Source organism: Trachurus japonicus, chromosome 15, assembly GCF_045865225.1.
Source record: "Trachurus japonicus isolate A0001 chromosome 15, Traja_1.0".
NCBI classification, from domain to species: domain Eukaryota; kingdom Metazoa; phylum Chordata; class Actinopteri; order Carangiformes; family Carangidae; genus Trachurus; species Trachurus japonicus.
In genome coordinates, this window is record NC_140921.1 from 27,962,719 (window position 1) to 27,982,049 (window position 19,331).

General features: G+C 41.5%; 1 protein-coding gene across 1 annotated transcript; it reads left to right on the forward strand.

The window, feature by feature from the left end:
* Positions 1-1,158: 1,158 nt before the first annotated feature.
* LOC146973871 (uncharacterized) lies at positions 1,159-8,743 on the forward strand. Its single transcript, XM_085800851.1, has 2 exons — positions 1,159-1,984; positions 7,294-8,743. Exons 1-2 carry the CDS (start codon positions 1,444-1,446, stop codon positions 7,923-7,925), a joined length of 1,173 nt encoding a protein of 390 aa, XP_085656977.1. The 5' UTR covers positions 1,159-1,443; the 3' UTR covers positions 7,926-8,743.
* The last annotated feature ends 10,588 nt before the right edge of the window (positions 8,744-19,331 follow it).

Consider the following 19,331-nt stretch of genomic DNA (forward strand, 5'->3'; position numbering starts at 1 on the left):
AGTAGCCTACTCCCATTATAAGCTGGTCTGCTCTCCCTGATTTCCCTGTATATTTTTCCCAGGCTGCCCACCAGAAGCTGCCTTCATCAGCTCTTGTTGACTGAACAATTCCGTGTTTTTCCACAGGCCTATTCCGTGCTGCAAACTGTTTTCTTGTCTCTATACAATCTATGTCCCGTCTGCCCGTCCTGGGTGAGGGATCCCTCCTCTGTCTCTCACCCTGAGGTTTCTCCTGTTTTTCCTCAGTGGATGTGAGAGTCTAAGGGCAGGTTGTTATGATGCCATGTAAAGTCCTTTGAGACAAACTGATTGTAAAAATGCGTTACACAAATAAACTCGCCTGGCCTTTTAAAGTTAAAAATGGGAACCAATGATGAGGTGATGACATCATAGAAAGGAGTAGACAGCATTCATGACTGCTGCATTATCATTGCTTCTTAGGGTTTAGTCAAAAGCAGGATAGGAATAAATTATACAGTTTAGCATTGTCATAAATAAATGAGTGTGAAATGTATATTATAGGGATACTACATTTATCATGGTGGTCATTACAGTATACATTCTCCCACTTTTAAGATTATCCGAGTTAAGGGGCGGTGCGTGGCGCAGTGGTTAAGGCGGCCGCCCCATGTAGAGGCTACAGTCCTCAGTGCAGGCGTCCCCGGTTCGAATCCCGCGTCGGGCAGACCTTTCCTGCATGTCATTCCCCCCTCTCTCTGCCTCCCCCTTTCCTGTCTATCTCACTATGTGCTATTAAGTAAAGGCAAAAAAGCCCCAAAAAGATTACCGGAGATGTGTTTGTGCTGGGGAGTCTTTGGTTTGCATGGTGCCTTTATGATCTACTTTAATCATATTATTATAATGACAATGATAATAGTGATAATAATAAAAAATAACAATTGCAACAACAGCAATATTATTATTGTTATTCTTATCATTCTAGTAATTCATAGTAATTATTACAAATAGCTAATATTGTCGTTTATTACATTTCTTTATTATTTTTTATTATTATTATTATTATCATGATCATCTCAGTGATGGTCTAAAGGACATGTCTTTTATCACCATGTTTCACCACAGGAGTATCAGTGTGAGTGTGTAAGGAACAACGGGATGAAGAAGGGAAGAGGGGGAGGAAAGGAGACAAGGACGCTCCTGCACAGTGTTGTGTCGCGGCCGGCTGTATTCCTTCGACTCCGTTTACCTCCATTCACACAGTAAATAAAAGCATGGAGGCTCTGACTCTCGGGATCTAACACCGAGCAGCAGGGGGTAAAGACACTGCCGCATGCGCTCTTCCTTCCACCGAATCCACTCCGAAAAGGAAGCGGGGACGCGGCGGACGCTCTGCCCCTCGGATTTACCGGGGTTTTACCAGAGGGAAAGGAAAGGAAGAGGCTGTAGCTGGCGACGGGAGCGGGGCAGCTCGCCGTGCCGAGCATGAAGCGGACGGCTGTTCTGGCCAGCAGGCACAATGGCCTCGTCTCTCCGCTGGGGAACAACAACTCCGGAGCTTCGAGCATCGTCTCGCCGCCCCAGCAGAGAGCCGCTAGCATCCCCGCTTCCGCCGACAGCGGCGCCGGCAGCGGGGTGCTGCTGCTGGACGGCCTGCTGGATTTCTCCAAAGGCCCCGCCATCAAAACCGAACTGGTGTGCAAATGGATTGACCGAACTTCTTCTTCGAGACAGAGGCTGCTGGGGCGGACGGCGACATCCGTCTGCGACCAAACTTTCAGCTCCATGCACGAGCTGGTGGACCACGTCACCACCGAGCATGTAGCGGCGGGGCTCGAGACGCTCAGTCATGTCTGCATGTGGGACGAGTGCCTGCGCGGCGGGAAGGCGTTCAAAGCCAAATACAAACTCATCAACCACATACGCGTGCACACCGGGGAGAAGCCGTTTTCATGCGCGTTTCCCAACTGCGGCAAGATGTTCGCACGCTCTGAGAACCTCAAGATTCACACGCGCACGCACACTGGTATGGCTACGTGATTGTCTCTGATTGATGAACACACACTGACACATGCAAACACACACACACATGCCCGGAGCTGGACACCGTCACTGTGTAGTGTTTTAGCCGTCAGCCGTTAGGACAGCAGCAGCCCCTGACACACAGGATAAAGAGGTTCACACACAGACAGACTGCCCCCCCCCCCCCCCAGTCCGCGAGGAATCCCCTCCATGTTTACGTAGGCCCGGTTCAGCTCCGGTTCACTCCTCCGCCTCCTTCGCTGCTCCCTTGTTTCCTCGAGGGATAATAACGGCTGGGAGCTGCGGGAGTCATGTGAGGTGACAAAGAGCAGCTGGAGAGTCTGAACGAGAGCAGCACAGCAGATGCACGTGGTTATTGATCAATATATTAAGATAATTTACAGAAATCCTGTTGTTTTAACCTAGAAACAGATCCTGAGCAGCTCAAGTATTCAGGAGTAGAACTCAATGGTTTTCAAAGTGGGGTCCGGGGACCCCCATTGGGTCCTTGAGAAGGTTCAATGGGGTCCCCAAATTTTTTTCTAGAAAATTTTCAAAACATTCATGCCATTGGCAGTAATTTAAACATGCATTGACTAAAAAAAATTCAGAACAAATATTTATGTTTTTCTGGTATTTGTTTCAAAATTTTGTCCAATGGGGGTCTGTGGTGTAATTTCTGTCAGTTGACTGCCCTTGATATAAAAAAGTTTGAGAACCACTGGTATAACTAGTGCGACAAGTCTATTGACTATTAATGGCTCATACATCTTTACATTGATTGTTTCTAAAGGAGTTATAACACTGTTGGGCATGTTACTTTTAAAAAGTAATTAATTATCAGTGTTGTGCACATTACTATAACTACAACTGAATATATTAAAGTAATGAGTTATATTTACGAGTTACTTTCCCCCAAAACACGTCGTACACCTTAACTGTGTATTATTTTGTGATAGGACTTTGTGAGTCAAATAACAGCGTGTAACAGCACAACTTGTTGTCAGTAACGGTAAAGGCTTTATAACGAGGGAAACAGTAACTTTTTTGATTACTCGTTACTGAAGAAAGTAGCGCTGTTAGTAACGCCATTATTCCAATCACTGTTAATCATAGGTACTAATTATCTTCTCCAAAAAGTAACTGAGTTAGTAACTGAATTGCTACATTACAAAAATAACAAATTACAAGGTAAAGTAACGGTTACAATACTTTAAAAAAAAAAGCTCAGATATGTCAAATAACTTGGACTCACCCCCCTAACCGATGACTAGTTGATGGACTGAAAAAAATGTATGGTGTATTATTTTGTGATATGATCTCTTGAGTGAAGTAACTGCGGGTAGTTTACTTGTTACTGAAAGAAGTAGCGCTGTTAGTTACGCCGTTATTCCCATCACTGGTCAGAATAAAAGCATCTACAGAAATTCTGTTGTTTTAACCTAGAAACAGATCCTGAGCAGTTTAAATAGTTCAATCATTGACATCCAGTATTCAGTACAAGTCTATTGATTATGAATGGATAGAACATCTTTACAGTGATTGTTTCTGAATGAGTCATAAACCATTGATAAGAGCAGATCTGTTAGGTTAACAGTCCCTGTATGGTCATGGACAGTTCATGGTTTATCAGCCAGGTTGAAACCTGTGATGACTCTGAGCGGCACAGGTCCCTGAACAGATTCAGTGTTGACTCAGTCTGTTCAACTCACCTCACTGAAATCCATTCAAGGCATGTGTAGTGATGGAGGAGGATGAGAGTCAGATGAGTCAGAGGCAGAGTCCAGACTCCCGCACTTAACAGGGTTCAGTCTGCTCCTGGATACACATGTATAGTTCTCAGTGCCCTGTTAATCCCTCCTTTTTAACAGGACAGTGTCTCTGCGTTGTGATGGCAGCTGAGGAGACAGACAGCTCTGGTATCTAATCAGTGATGTTTTTTGATTTACTTACAACCACCTTGGAAATTGTCCCAGTGTCATTACTTTCTCTTTCAGATTAGAAACATTAGTTACAGATCATCATCCAACAGTGAAAGACCAACCTGGGGGATACAAGCCCAGTCTGACCTGTTCAGCCAGTAGTGGACTGGCTGAACACGTTACCTTGGTCACATTGCACAAAATAGCAAGAATCACAACAAGAAGGTTGTGGGTTAGGGCCCGGCTGTGCTGGTTGTTTTTCTGTATGGAGTTTGCATGTTCTGTGATGGTTTCCTCCCACAGTGGAAAAGTCATGCACGTTTTGGGTTCTTGGTGACTCCAGTGCACCCACAGGTGTGAATATGATTGTGTTGTTTGTCTCTTCCACTCCATTTACACCTGGCATTAACATACCTCTCATATCCAGATCTGGATACAATTTAACTGGATAACATTTACACCTGGCATTGACAAACGTCTCCAGTGTCCACATTGAGATCTGATTGAGATCTGATCATTTATTTGCACGGGTAAATTAGAAAAAGAAAAAAACATTTGGTAACACTCAAGATTAGGGAACACATATTCACCATTAACTAGGTGCTTATTAATATGCATATAAAGTAGCTTATTAGTAATTATTAAGCACGTATTAACACCTTATTCTACATAGCCTTATTCTACCTCTATTACACCATGAATTAAGATTTTTCCTGATATTAACTCCTAATTATCGCTTATTCATTGTAAATTAATACATTAATGCTATTAATTCAGAGTGAAGAAAGTCCAGTTGCTTTCGATTGAAAACTTCTTTGAGAGTGATGAAGGAAGAATTACTGTTCTTGTGCTACTGCCCCTGTACAAGGCCCCAATAACCCACTGGTTATTCACATCATTATTCAGAAACAACAATGCATTCATTTACAATGAATAAGTGATAATTAGGAGTTAATATCAGGAAAAATCTTAATTCATGGTGTAATAGAGGTAGAATAAGGCTATGTAGAATAAGGTGTTAATATGTGCTTAATAATTACTAATAAGGAGCTAGTAAGCTACTTATATGCATATTAATAAGCACCTAGATAATGGTGAATATGTGTTCCCTAATCTAAAGTGTTACCGTATGTGGATACAGCACGCATTACCATTTACACTTGTGTTAAATGTTGTCACAGTGCGTCCCTGACCACCTTCAGAGGTGGTTTGACCGATCGGATCACAATCCGTCCTCAATGTGTCTTGGGTGCGTTTCCACCTGTACTTTCATGTGGTCAAGCTCTATCCGACTGCAATCTGATGACTGAAAACACAAGCGAATGCCAGGTGTAAACAGGCTGTTGTTGTCAGCCCTGTGATAGACTGCTACCACCATTATCATCCTCATCACAAGAACGCTGTGAAGTAGAATTCAGAGGCTTGGAGCAGGTGAAGCTGTTGTAGAGGAACAGGCCCCTGACTGAGACTCTGTATGATGGTGTCTCCTTTAATCTGTCATCAAATGCCACACCGGGCCCCGTGACTTTTAAATGATTCCAGACATGGACCTCTGACAAGTCAATTCTGCTTTTGTCTTTAAACACAAGAACATCAAGCAGCTTCCACCCAGGACAGGGTCAGCAGTCTATCACAGGTCGGACATGCAGACATAAACAACCTCACACACTCACATTCACACCTACAGGCAATTTACAGACACCAATTAACCTAGAATTAATGTGTTTGGACTGTGGGAGGAAGCTTGTAGAGGCAGAACACGCTCGGGAATCAAAGCAAGGTTATTATAGTTTTCATTAGTTTTTATTTTTATTTAGTTTTAGGAGAAAGCCTCTGTCAGACCTCTGAAGATAAACTTCCCTATTAGTTGCATCCCATAATGTTCCCATCAGTCCTCATCATGTTACATCACTCTTATCTACCAGTGGGTGGTACTCCAAGTCGTCCCATATTGAGCTGTGGCGTTTTCTTCCTGCAGCTTTAGCATCTCTAAGAAAACTACTACTAAGCTGATGTTATCTGACATTCAGTTTAGTTTTAGTAAGTTTTGCATTGGTCATTGTAGTTTTTATTTAGTTCTTTTATTTCAGTTTACTAAATTATTTTTTCACTGCTAGTTTTTGTTAATAACCCTGAATCAAAGGCAGAATCAGTGCTAACCAGACCACTGTTCTACCCAGAAACAAACAGGACTAGTTTAGACAAAATAATACATTGATGTGTCCATTAAGGCTAAAATGTCAATCAGAGTTTCCCAAACCACAAGATGACATCCTCAAATGTTTTGTTTTGTCCACAAACCAAAGATAGACTCAGTTTATTGTCATAAAGGAACAAAGAAACCAGAAATATTCGCATTTAAGAAGCTGGAATCAGAGAATTTTGACTTTTTTTCTTAAAAAACTACCCAAACCAAAATAGTTGACGGTTAATTTAATAATCGATTATTGTGCGATTTATTGTTGCAGCCTTAGTGTCCATATTCCTTTTGAAATGTGAACACACCACCTACTCTAATGACGTCCTCTGATACAGTCTCATTATAAATCCAAAAAATGACCATTCAAATGAATTAAACTTTATTTTATTGTAAGAGCTGTGAAAGCAGGGAAAGGCTCGCACACTGGTCAAAAAATGGAATGTCCACTAAAGAGGTACATGGATGTCAAATGAAAAAATAATTACAAGTGCAACCATACAAACAAACAAAAACTCAGAAATGTTTCGGCTTATCCAGCCATCCTCAGTCTGACCAGACAACCTTCCCTGTTTTCTCTATAATTTTTTACCTACACACCTGAAGAGAGATTTTCTTTTTACTAAGAGCACAAACACCCTTTTCCTCTTAATGTAAGAGCTGTGGGCAGCATAATAACACCCTCAACCCCTATTTACACTATTTTTCTGTCTCTCTCACTCACACACTTAAGCTCGCTGACATCGGATTGTCTGTCAATATGTGTTTATTTGCATATGAAGCAGGGAAGTGAGCCAATCATACTTGGTCAGTTGAGACACATTTTAAAACTATGTGTGAACAGACGTACTCAGAGCTGACCACTTGTGATTGAACACGTCTGATCAGGGCGACATGTTTGATCAGGAGAAGGTTCCCGGTATCATTTCTTCATAAACATTCATTTGTAACATGTCTTTAAAACACCTGGGAACTGTTTGAATATGTGGAATAGAGGCAGAATATGTCTCCTTTAACTCTTCTTAGATTAAGATCTGAATCTGATTAAGATCTGATCATCATCTTTTGATTAAAAATCTGCATCACTGGTTATAAAGGAACATTAAAAAACAACAACATCCTTCACAGAGATGAAATGATGAGATTATCATCCACTAGAATGACTGTGTTGTGTTGTGTGTGTGTGTGTTACAGGTGAGAAGCCGTTCCAGTGTGAGTTCTGTGAGCGACGCTTCGCCAACAGCAGCGACCGGAAGAAGCACTCGCAGGTGCACACGGCCTCCAAGCCCTACGACTGCAAGGCCCTGGGCTGCACCAAGTCCTACACCCACCCCAGCTCCCTGCGCAAACACATGAAGGTTCACATCAAGTCGTCACCTACCTCTGACCCCCACGATTCATACGACTCCATCCCTCATCAACTCCAGCAACCTCACCAGGCGCTCCTCGAGCCCCTCGACCTGAAAATGAACCGCCTCTCTCCCTCGCTCGCCAACAGGAACACTAACTTTCCTCTTCTGTCTAACCACGAGTTCAACATCAGCTCCGCCAGCGAAGCGGACCACAAGCTGTTGCTGCGCAGCTCGTCTCCGATGGCCATGCCTCTGGACCTGTCCCTGTCTGGCCTTAAGAGTCAGCTGGCCCAGAAGCAGCAGAGCGGCAGGACCCCGCGGAGGAGCCAGCGCTCCGTCAACCCAGCCTTACCTCAGTTGTCTAACATTAAAGAGTGGTATGTCTGTACCAGGACTACAGCGCCACACCTCCCTCTGCTTCACCCGGACCACATTAAATCAGAACCTAGCGATGATGAGGAGTACGTCACGTAGGATGGAGCGCGCGGTGAACGGTAGAACTCGTACATTCTCAGACCGGCGTCGGGTCGGGTCGGAGGATGCTCTGTGGAATCACGGTTGGAGCGGTAGAACGGTTCAACATCGGCCAGTCCCTCTGAGATGGGGATGGTGACGACCGACAGAGGTCTGTTTTCACTTGTTGTGACTATCTGTGGACCAAAAGTGACAGCTCACTCCATGCATCAGAAGAATTTTAATTTCTATCGTTCTCAAACTAAACGGAAAAAAAAAAGTCCAATTATCTGATCGGCGTTAGCGCACTAACCTGAGCTAACAGAGGATATAACTTTGTACAAACGGACACGTGAATGTTGATGACTGCTTGCTGTAAAGATGATTAAGAGGTGTGCACATGATGACAGTTTATTTGAGAGCGCCTCCTAAGTGAAGCAATTTCAAGGGCTAAACTGACACTTGAAGGAAAGTGATTGATGTCAGCTCACAGTAGTGTTGTATACATGGTAACAGAGCAGCTGTGTCTGTTAAGGCCTGGGTATCATTGTGTGAAAGCAGCTGATAGTGCTGTCAGAGGGGTTTCGGCCCTCACTAATGAACCCTGGTAGTGACTTGTTGTTGATGTGACCACAGTCTAATCCATACAGCAGTCAGCTGTGGGACTGATCATCAAGTGTCTCCTTAACCTCTTCGACTCTATGGACCTGTCAGTGAGTTAACAGTGGGTGAATGTTTACACTCCATTTACACTTTACTTTAAACCCCAGGTTTTCCACACGGACCTTCTCTGTCATACACAGATTCATTTAAATGTGTATTAAATGATCCACAAAACATCTGCTCCTCTCCCGTTCATCTGTGCACTCGACCTTTTGGGTTTGAATACAGACTTTTATGAGTCAATTAGTGCCATGTGAGAAATGTGTAAGCTCAGTTTCAGTGAAATTTATGGACAGTATCCATCCATGAGGAGTTAATTTTAACCTGGATGTGAACAGGACCTGAAGTTTAGTTTATTTCTTTCAGGCACCATGTACAAAATACAATAATCACATACAGAGAAGAGATGCTTTGTACCAGATTTAGCTAAAAGCTAATTTCCACCTGCAGTCCCTGGAGCATATGAATGTACAGTTATATATGATTTAAAGGGATAGTTCAACATTTAGGCAAATCCCTATAGTTTTAGCAGTAAGGCTCGTTACCTTTAATTGTTGGTGCAAGCTATTTTTAGAACAAACAACTCTGTCTCGTAACGCTCTGTTATTATTATTATCTCATAGCGTGGTGAATGTGCAGGTCACAACTTGTCCATCAGAGCGTTTTAGAGTTGTTGAATTGTGTATTTGATGAGTTTGATGAGAGAAACCAAGAAATCCCATTATCCTCCGTAGCGTAGCTCTGAGCAGCTTACGGCTCTGCTCCGCCGTTCTGAAAATAGCTTGCACCGACAATTAAAAGTAACGAACCTACTGCTATGACTATAGGGGTTATGGCAATGGGCCAATTTGACAAAATGTTGAACTATCCCTTTAAATGAGAGAGAGAGGTCAGAGCACCCTCAATAACCTCTGACTACACCAATATACATTCACAGGAAGTGCACTAATAATAATATCAACAGTAAACTTACATTGAACACAATTTTGTCACATGAAAATAAAATTAACATTGCTGTAACATGAAATGAAATAATTTAAAAAAACAGAAAAAATAATAAAATTGGTAGTTCAAATTAGTTAAAAAATGATTACAAATAAAGAATGAAACCAGTAAGACAATAGAACTGCATTTGCTGCAGTGAGCTGTCCATCTCATAGCTCATGTGTCCCTCAGCTTTGGACCATGAGGGACAATAACTGCGTCACCATGGCTGTCATTGTAGTGGCACTAAACTCACCTCACTGAAATCCATTCAAGGCATCATCATCTTATGACGCAACAAGATCAAGCATGTGTAGTGATGGGGGAGGATGAGAGTCAGATGAGTCAGAGCTGCAGAGTCCAGGCTCCTGCACTCACAACAGGGTTCAGTCTGCTCCTGGAAACACATGTGTAGTTCTCAGTGCCCTGTTAAATCCCTCCTTTTTAACAGGACAGTGGCAGTATCATCATGGCTGTCACCGTAGTAGCACTTTTCATTAGGAGTTGAATGACACTTCATCAGTGTAGTGGGAGTCAGTATGTTGCTTTTCCACATTAAATCGCTAAATTCAATCTCTGTTTTTTGGAGTCCAGCGATTCTGCAGCAAATACTTCACAGAAACCTTATCTTTCTTTCCTTTAGTGTCCACAATGTGGACATTTGTCTTTGGCTTCACCCCATAAAACCACATAAAATACCACATGAAATCACACAATATGAAGTGGAAGGTGAAGCAATAACGCACATTAAATAAATAACATGTCATTCAATACACAAAGAAAGAGTAAAAGAGAAGAGTAGAAAGAGTAAAAGAGAAGAGTAGAAAGAGTAAAAGAGTACAGAGTTATGCCCATAGAAGAACTATAAACGTAACACGATCAAAAGATATTCAGCGTGACACTCCCACTGATTCCACGACAAAGACAATCTTAACTCATCAGCATCTGTGCCTCCTGCCGTCTGTAATCCCACTCTCCACCCTGACCCAAATAACCCATACATTTCACTGTCTAGAAGACAAATTGAAATGAGAAATAAGGGTTTCCTAAATTAATATTAGCGGCCTCTACAAGGAGCCTTCAAAAAAACAGTCCAGCACCACATGATCTCAGTATTGGAGGTGTCAACAAGTTTAAATTTGGCCCTTTATGATGAAAGACTTTGTATGTTGGGAGGAGAAGCAATCAATTTCAGATGTACCAGGAAGCAAAATTTTGCAAGTCTGGTCTCTTTTCCTGTTTTGCATCCTCCATGTGCATTTGTTTTCAATGAAGCCGGCAAGAAAGCAATCCATTGAGCGATGGATAACATTAAATATCATATACAGTGTTACTACAGTATGTGTATATTTGTGTGGTCTTATCTCAAGAGATTACAGGTTACAGGGCTTGTTTGTGTGGCGGTGCTGCAGAGACGAGAGCTGGGACACTGGGTTGGAGGCTCTGATCTTACAGGTTGGTTTTCAGACAAGAGACCTCCCTGGAACTCGTTACAAGTCATTGATTTAGCAATCACAATTGCTCCTAAGCTGTTTAAGTAAGGTAAAAATGTAGCATATAGCAAAGACAGACGGTCATAGATCCAGCAGATGATCTTACACCATGAGCACGGTGAAGACTGGCCTTTGGTAGGGTGGTGACAAAGGGCTCTTGACAACGCTGAGGCCGGGGCACGTCAGACAAAACCAGGAGACAAACAGAACTCGTGGTCAAGAACAGAAGGCTGTTTGGTTTACCGGGTCAGAGATGTGGAGAGGTGAGACGAAACCGGGGAATCAGTCCCTAGAACATCTGGCAAAGGAGTGAGTGTGGAGCTGGTGAATATATACTGGGCTGATTGCAGGGGATGAGGATACGCCGTGTTCACAGGTGAGTGTTGGCTTGATGAGGGGGTGTGGCGTGCAGGGAGAGTGAGGCAGGGGGGCAGGTGAGAGGAAAAGTTGAAACTGGGTGACTGAACTGTGACAAGTTGCTTCTTAATGTGCATCTCCAAATCTGGGACAATCCATGAGAGACCACTTTACCTTTGAATCAGAGACAGAAGCTCCCCGACACCCGACACAGCATCTGCTTCAGTCTGTGGACATCAAATACACCCTGTGTGGAGCACAAATATCAGATAGAGTATTTCAAAAGATGTGTAGATGTGAAAGTCTGTCTGTCTGTCTGTCTGCTTCTGCTGACAAGGCAAGGCAATTTTATTTGTATTGCCCAATTTTACAGTTTGTCTCAAAGGGCTTTACATGGCATCATAACAACATCCTCTGCCCTTAGACCCTCACATCCACTGAGGAAAAATTCCCAAGAAAAAACAGGAGAAACCTCAGGGTGAGAGACAGAGGAGGGATCCCTCACCGAGGACAGATGTGCAATAGATGTTGTATACAGACAAGAAAACTGTTTACAACATGGAATATGGGAAAACATGGAAATGGAATCAGTCGGTTACAGTAACAAGAACTGATGAAGGCAGCTTCTGGTGAGCAGGAATGGCAGGGAGAGCAGGCCAGCTTACTAATGGGAGTACTGGTGGGTAGACTGGTTTAGAAGCAGGGGAAAGGAGGTGATGCAGGTGGAGGTTGGTGCAGGGATGAAGCTCTGGAGAGATCTGTGGAAACACAGAGAGAATGAGACACAACGTCAAACTACAAGATGCAACAGATAATGACAGTTCAAAATGTGCATGAGGAGAGGAGAGGAGAGGAGGAGGGGAGAGGAGAGGGGCCACTCTTCCTACAGTCCTTAGTTTTCTCCATGCTGATGCAAAGACTGTTTGCCCTGCACCATTCCACAAGTTCTTCCACCTCCCGCCTGTGCACAGACTCGTTATTACTGTAGATACGGCCACCCACAGTGTTGTTGGCAAACTCTGATATCTGATTACTCGGGTACCTGCTGAGCAATCATATGTGATGAGTGTGTACAGTAGGGGGCTGAAGACACATCATGGTGGGGGGCCGGTGTTTAGTGTGAGTGTGAAGGATGAGACATGGATCTTAACAGCCTGTGGCCTATTTGTTAGGAAGTCCAGGACCCAGTTGGAGACCAATGCTTTAGTCCCAACAGCAGCAGTTTATTGACGGAAGTGAATGCACAGTTTAAGTCCAGGAGGAGCAGCCTATGAGAGCAGAGGATCACAGCTGACACTGCATCACAGACAAACAGGTTTGTCCTGTAATCATACTGACGGTGGCCAACATTTAAGTTTTTTTTTTTTTATGTATTTTTTATTTTTATAGCCATTATAGCATTTTATTATTTAAAAACAATACACATTTAACTTTACAGGCCATGGAGATTCACCTAGAAAAACTTTTTTTTTTTTTAATTATACAGCAGTGGTGGTTAAGTATTAGTCCCCAACGCAACACAACCTAATTTCTCTTGGAAAAAAAAGTCTCCCATTCTGGACCGACAGACAGACACAATGCACACATATACTGTAGTATCAAGTTAAAATGTTAGTTGTCATTTATTCTAATCTAGACAATCAGCCGAGCCGACTCTCCTCCATCCTGCTCCTCCACTTCATTGTTTTTCAAAGCATCTCTTAGTCTGACCCAGAAAGCATTCCTCTCTTCCGGTTTCTCAGGCCACTGCAGGTAGGTCTTCTTACAGACAATCCTGTGAAGGTGTGTGTAGGGAGACAGGCAGTGTTGAGGTTTCCAGGTGCAGAAACACCAGCAGCACTCAGCTGCCTCAGACTGGCCATCTGAAACTCCACCGAGCACCACTCACTGTGCAGGAAGTGACGTATCACCATGAAGATGGTGTGGTGGGAACTGATGGCTGTCTTTTCCAGAATGACAGTGCTGAATTCTTTGGTGGAGACACAGTTTTAGCCTTGGTGCACCAGCAGCTGGCCTCTCCAGATAGGGCACCAGTTGTTCTATCCAGGCCTCGTCGTGATGGCGTTAAAGGGACATACATAACTTTTCCTGTTATCTATTCACGAAAATCGATTATTTCGTTCAAAAGTATGTTCTTCATTAATCAGTAATCACCCCCATCAACAAACTGAAGTGTTCCGGTAAGCTCTGAATTTTCCGTTCATATCATTCATATCTACATGGAGCAGGTAAGCTCGGTGCTGGCTGCCATGTCGTGTCGCCATGTTTTTATGACGGTAGGAAACCACTGAAACTCACCAGAGCTGTCAGGTGGCGTCTGTGAAAAGTCACTGCGGTAACGCAGTGAGGAGGAATGGAGCGTTACACTGATGCTGCATTCACCTGCAGTCAGGCAGACGGCCGTCGGTAACAAACCAGATGTCATTTTAGTCACAGAAGTCGAGAGAAAGCCGGCAAAACGTGGGTCAGGTAAACAATACGACATCGCCATGACAACATATTGTCACGTGTATTGTTTTGCCTCGTGCTGACGGACCACTTGTTTACATAGAGGCTTGTTTATGCTGTTACGTGCAGCGGCTGTCGTCCGTCTGCCCAATTTCACGTGAATGCAGCATGAAAAATACGATTGAGTTGCTTGCGATATACAACCGCAACGCTAGATGGGAGTAATATACCTTTAAGGAAACCTCTTCATAAGTGTCCTTTATGTGGGCCAAAACCAGCTGTTAAAAGCACTTCCTGACTTTCAGTGGGTCGTCCACTGGATGATAGTCCTTCATGCTTTTTACAGCTGAGTTTTGGGGCACCGGAACATTAGTGAACGTCTTGAGACAGACAGGAACCACAGGTTGGGAGAGGGAGTGGTTGAAGATTTCTGCTAACACCCCTGTGAGGAACGCTCTTCCTGGCTAATGTCCCCTCGTTGTACATCAAGATGGACCTAATGCGACTCCTGAGCAGACCTCAGAGCAGCTACAGAAAAATGCTGGCTCAACAACAACATGCCAGACTCAGCTTACCAGATCGAAGGGCAACTCCTCTTCCAAGCAGGCCGTAAACACATGTCAGGTAAATCTTGTGGAGGCAGCCCCCACTGCCTCTCTTCTGTCTGTGAGCACCACTTCCTCTTCCGCTTGATGTTTTCAGGAGCTGCAATCTGCTGCTTTTAGCTCTGGGTTAATAACTATGCCAGGAACATCGAGTTGAAAATGTTCACTTGAAGCTTACCTCACCTCGCTTTCCCTCAAAGGTAGTAGGTTCACTAGACACCAGCACAGACAATACATAAAATACTGTTTTGTAACAAGATAACAGGGAGGGTGTTACAAGCAAAACATATCAATACAATCTAAAATAAACTACTTTAACTTTGAAATTTACATATTTGATTTCTCAGTATTCTGGATGGGCCTGAGATGAGGACACAAACAAAAGAAGATAGATAAAATAGTGATCTCATTAACCACAGAACAAGGACTGAATATGAAAACATAGTCAAATTAAGTCATTCTGAATCTTATCAGTTGATGTTACTGTCAACAATAATATCTCAGTAAAGGGAAAGTTTACCCACAGAAATATATTGGTAAAAGAAAATGAACTGAAATCTCACCTTCTGTATCCTCACCAGATAAGGAGGTTCTGACACCTGTCACAGGGACAGGTTGTAACGAATGTCCTCCAAAATACTTTAGGAGCTCCTAAAGAAGTTTCATATAGTATTAGTCAGGTCCAACTTGCTGGATGAACAATAGTAAGTAGCCATGGGCTGGCCTTGTTGAATAGCAACTGCAACTTAGAATTTGTGACCGACTACATAAGGTCATTGAAAGTTACACCCCTTGAAATGATTAGGCAGGAACAAGTAATGATCAATTATCAGTATTGGGAGACGATGATTGCTAATGTTTTGGATTACAATAACTCAACTGCACAAGACCCGAAGACAGTTTACGTCATGCTCATAGTAGAACAGACACAAGGCAGGGGCAAGGCAAGAGAGAGCATCAAAGCACCACAGAGGGGGAGTGTCTAGGTCAACATGATTTAGATCCAGCTGAAGGCAAACTAGATAAGATAAATGTTCTCTCCTCCTAAACAGAATATGTCGACCGTCAGAGAGGTTTTGAAGGGAAGCAACTGCCATGTCCAGTGAGGGAAGGAGCATACAGTAGTACTTATGACAGCCATCTGTGCTGTCTGCATGGTTTTCATTGCCTTTAAGGGGTTTTTCTCACACATTTAATTGGATGTTTGCTGTTGATGAAATGAGAGGGATTATTACCAGCCATCAGTGTTGGGGAAGCTACTTTGCAAGTGTAGCTTGTAAAACTACATGTAGCTCAGCCTGGCAGTAGTTGAACAAACTACATTTTTACCCCTGGAGAAATGTAGTTTGTAAAACTACATCTAAAATAAGAGTAGCTTTAGAAACTATTTATACCAATTTTAATTTAGTTTAAATCAGTGTTAAATAAATCAACATGTGGTGTAGCCTATATGAAACAAAATATAATAGCCTACAAAACATTCACGTGTCAGCAGAAATATGCCTCTCAACTCAAGTTTTATTTTTATTTTTTTAAGAAGAAAAGCTGACAGGAACTTCAGAGGCACTAACACTTAGGCACCAGCACTAGATGTCAGGTCAGAATCACTGTTGACACGACTCATGAGCAGTCTCTCAAAGTTTTTATCAGACAGTCGGTTCCAGTTCATGTTATTGGCCAAAATTGTAGTTATAGTTTAATGACAAAAAATTATCCCAAAAAGTAGTTGAAATACTTGACGTAGCACAAAATATGAATGTAGTTTAACTACCAGCAAGTTACAGCAAATTGTAGTTAAGCTAGTTCAACTACATGTAGTTTAAGTCTCCCCCATGAGACTAGTCCAGTGCAGTAAAAGCGTCACAGCTAGAAGAGATGTTCTTCGGAATGAAATGACAGAGGAAAAACATATAGCAGCATCAGCTGTGCATGGGAGTTTTTTACTTTTATATTTTATTTTAACTATTATTTTAAGGGCTCCACTTTCTCTCTTTGTAGATTTCTGTCATGTCATCCATCATTTCAACACAGTGTGTCTTCTGTATATTCTATTCACACGACTGTCTTCTTTGAAGTCATTGTCAAATCACCTTCACACATTTCCTTGACCTCATGATGTTTTCCATCGTCAATTAAAGTGGTGACAGGTAGAGACATTATTTTTGACTTCTCATACAGTGTATTAGCCTACCTGGTGCATGGTGCAGAGACGACCTACCTCAGCCTGAAATAGATGAGCTGGAGCTCTATGGTTGGTAAAATGACTTTCAAAACCAGGTGACACAAGTGCTGCAACAATTCAAGGAGCTTTGCAAACAACAGTCAAACATCCAATGCATGTTGACATTGTTTTTGACCTTACCTGTCAAGACTTGACCCAAAGGTCATCCTTAACACCAAGGAGGCTCAACACTTTTAATACATTCAAGCATGGTCTAACAAACAACACAAAGACAAACAAAGCTAATCACCTCAGCATTTCATAACCAGCCTTATTTCTATACTGTTACATTGTGATGTGTAAAACCTATTTTGTAGACAAGATAATTAAAGGAACTTACATGTATCACAAGTAGCTTATTCTTACCCTACCCACTGGTAAACAAGAACAATACTGCAGTATAAGTTATGTAAAACTGCTTTTCTGACCTGAACTAGAAAAAAAGACCACCAGATTTTACCAGAACTATTGCCCTTCAGTAAACAGATAACTGCAGGACAGACTGGACTGATGCTCACTCTTGACCTCAGTTTATGTTATTATAGCCCTGGTGCAACAGGCCGCGGTCTGCTCAACTGAAAATCCTTAATAATAATAGGCCTATCATCATCATAAAATAATGTAGCATATCTGTGTCACCTAACCCCTCTCATTGTGGAATTATACACTCACTCACAATTACTCTTCCGGATATTCTGATTCTTGAGAATTTGGATAAAACAGGTTTTATTTTTGAAAATAAAAAAAATCAAACATTAAGAAATCTATACTTACATGTTTATCGAACAAATTCTCAGCAATCAACTAATGATTCGGTGCAACCTCCTGACTTTGTAATTTTTTCATAAAATGTGTGTTTTTCAGGCCATTACTTAATTTTTGTCAACACAGTCAGACACAAGAAAAAGGGAATTTTTGCTATTTATTTGGTCTGATATAGATTTAGAACAGTTTATAGAATATGCCTTTACCTTAAGTACACAATATTGTTGCTAAATGTTTAATATTCTCTTTTAATCACTTTTTATGCTGTTTTACGTGTGCACTTTGAAAACTCTGACATCATGTGAGTCTTATTATTTGAATTAAATATAGGAAATGACAGTTTTGAACACAAATGAACACATTTTTGGATTTAAAGAAAAAGGTTCCTTTAGTACATCACCTGCTTTGGAATAACAGGTTGAAAACATACTATTTCACAACAAAAAAAAACTTTAATCTGACAGTGGTGACGGAGTCTGACAGTGGTGACGGAGTCTGACAGTGGTGACAGTGGCTTCACCCTATAGACACCAAGGTCGCATCATTGCGACAGGTAACATTGCTAAATAAAACAGCCCATATCTTTAAAATCTACTGCCTCATGCTGTTACTGCTTGGTACCACTAGTTGGTTCAGCTTCAATCCTGACGTCATTTGTGGGTGTGTTTTTATGCAAAATATCTGTCATCTGGGCTCCCGGGCCTCACCATACTTCCTTAAAATGCATGCAACATTTTCATCAGTAAATCACCAAGTGTATTCAATTCTATATTTAATTGTAAGTACATTCAATTAAATAAAATAAAATAAACATTTTAATTATATTATGAAATGTGACCAATGTGAATATGTGAAACATGGCCTAAGTGTAGAAGAAAAATTATGTATATTGTTAATAAAGAGGATAAAGAATTATTACACATCAAATTACTATTAATACTGTTTATTGTAAACATTAATTATTAGGCTTCATTATTATATTTAAGCCTCCATTGTGGATGATTTGGATATTTTTGTCAACACTGTCATATATGTGTCACCACAGTCAGACAGAGAATCTGACAGTGTTGACGTCTGACAGTGTTGACAAAAACACAGTTTTTTAGATAAAACGCATGAGCTCTAAACAGGAGCCATTTTGTTTTCTCTCTGTTGCTAGCTAGCTCTGATTCACTCTTAGACTGCTTACATCTGTGTCATATAATCTAGAAGAATTTTCCATATACGAAAGAGACAGTGTTGACACGTCATGTTTGTGACACTAGCAATATCAATAAATATGTGAAGATTATTGGAAAAATAGCAAACTTACAGGAGCCTGTGTGGTCTTATGTCATTTAGTGGATGTAGCAGAGTGGAAAGGGGTCCTCAGGAATACAGCTGACCATGTAGTTGCCTGATTTAAAAGCTTATTCATAAAAATCTGACTGTGTTGACAAAAACCTGGGACGCATTTTTGGCAGCCACAAACTTTAATTAAATATTTTTGAAAATCCATTGATTTTAGTTTTAAATGCTTTTTAAAATTTGCTTGTTCATCTCACATATATATTATGCATTTTAAATAACTTTTTCACAGTTTAATATTAAATTGAAATAATATGAACTTGTCAGAGGACATGTGCTTTTGTGGGTACTGGCCTTGTATATAATCAAATAATTAATACAAATATCAACAAAAATATGAAAAATGTGTTATATTTGTGCAAAACATTATCAGATGATCAACCTTCAGTATTCTAAATCAGAAAATGTGATTAATTTTCATAGATATTGTCACTACTCTTAGTGGGACATGTTTTTGCCGAAGTCTCAAGAATCAAATCTCTGCCAGAAAACTGCAGCAGCCATATTTAACTTTTATTTACTTTTACTTACTTTACTTTTATAT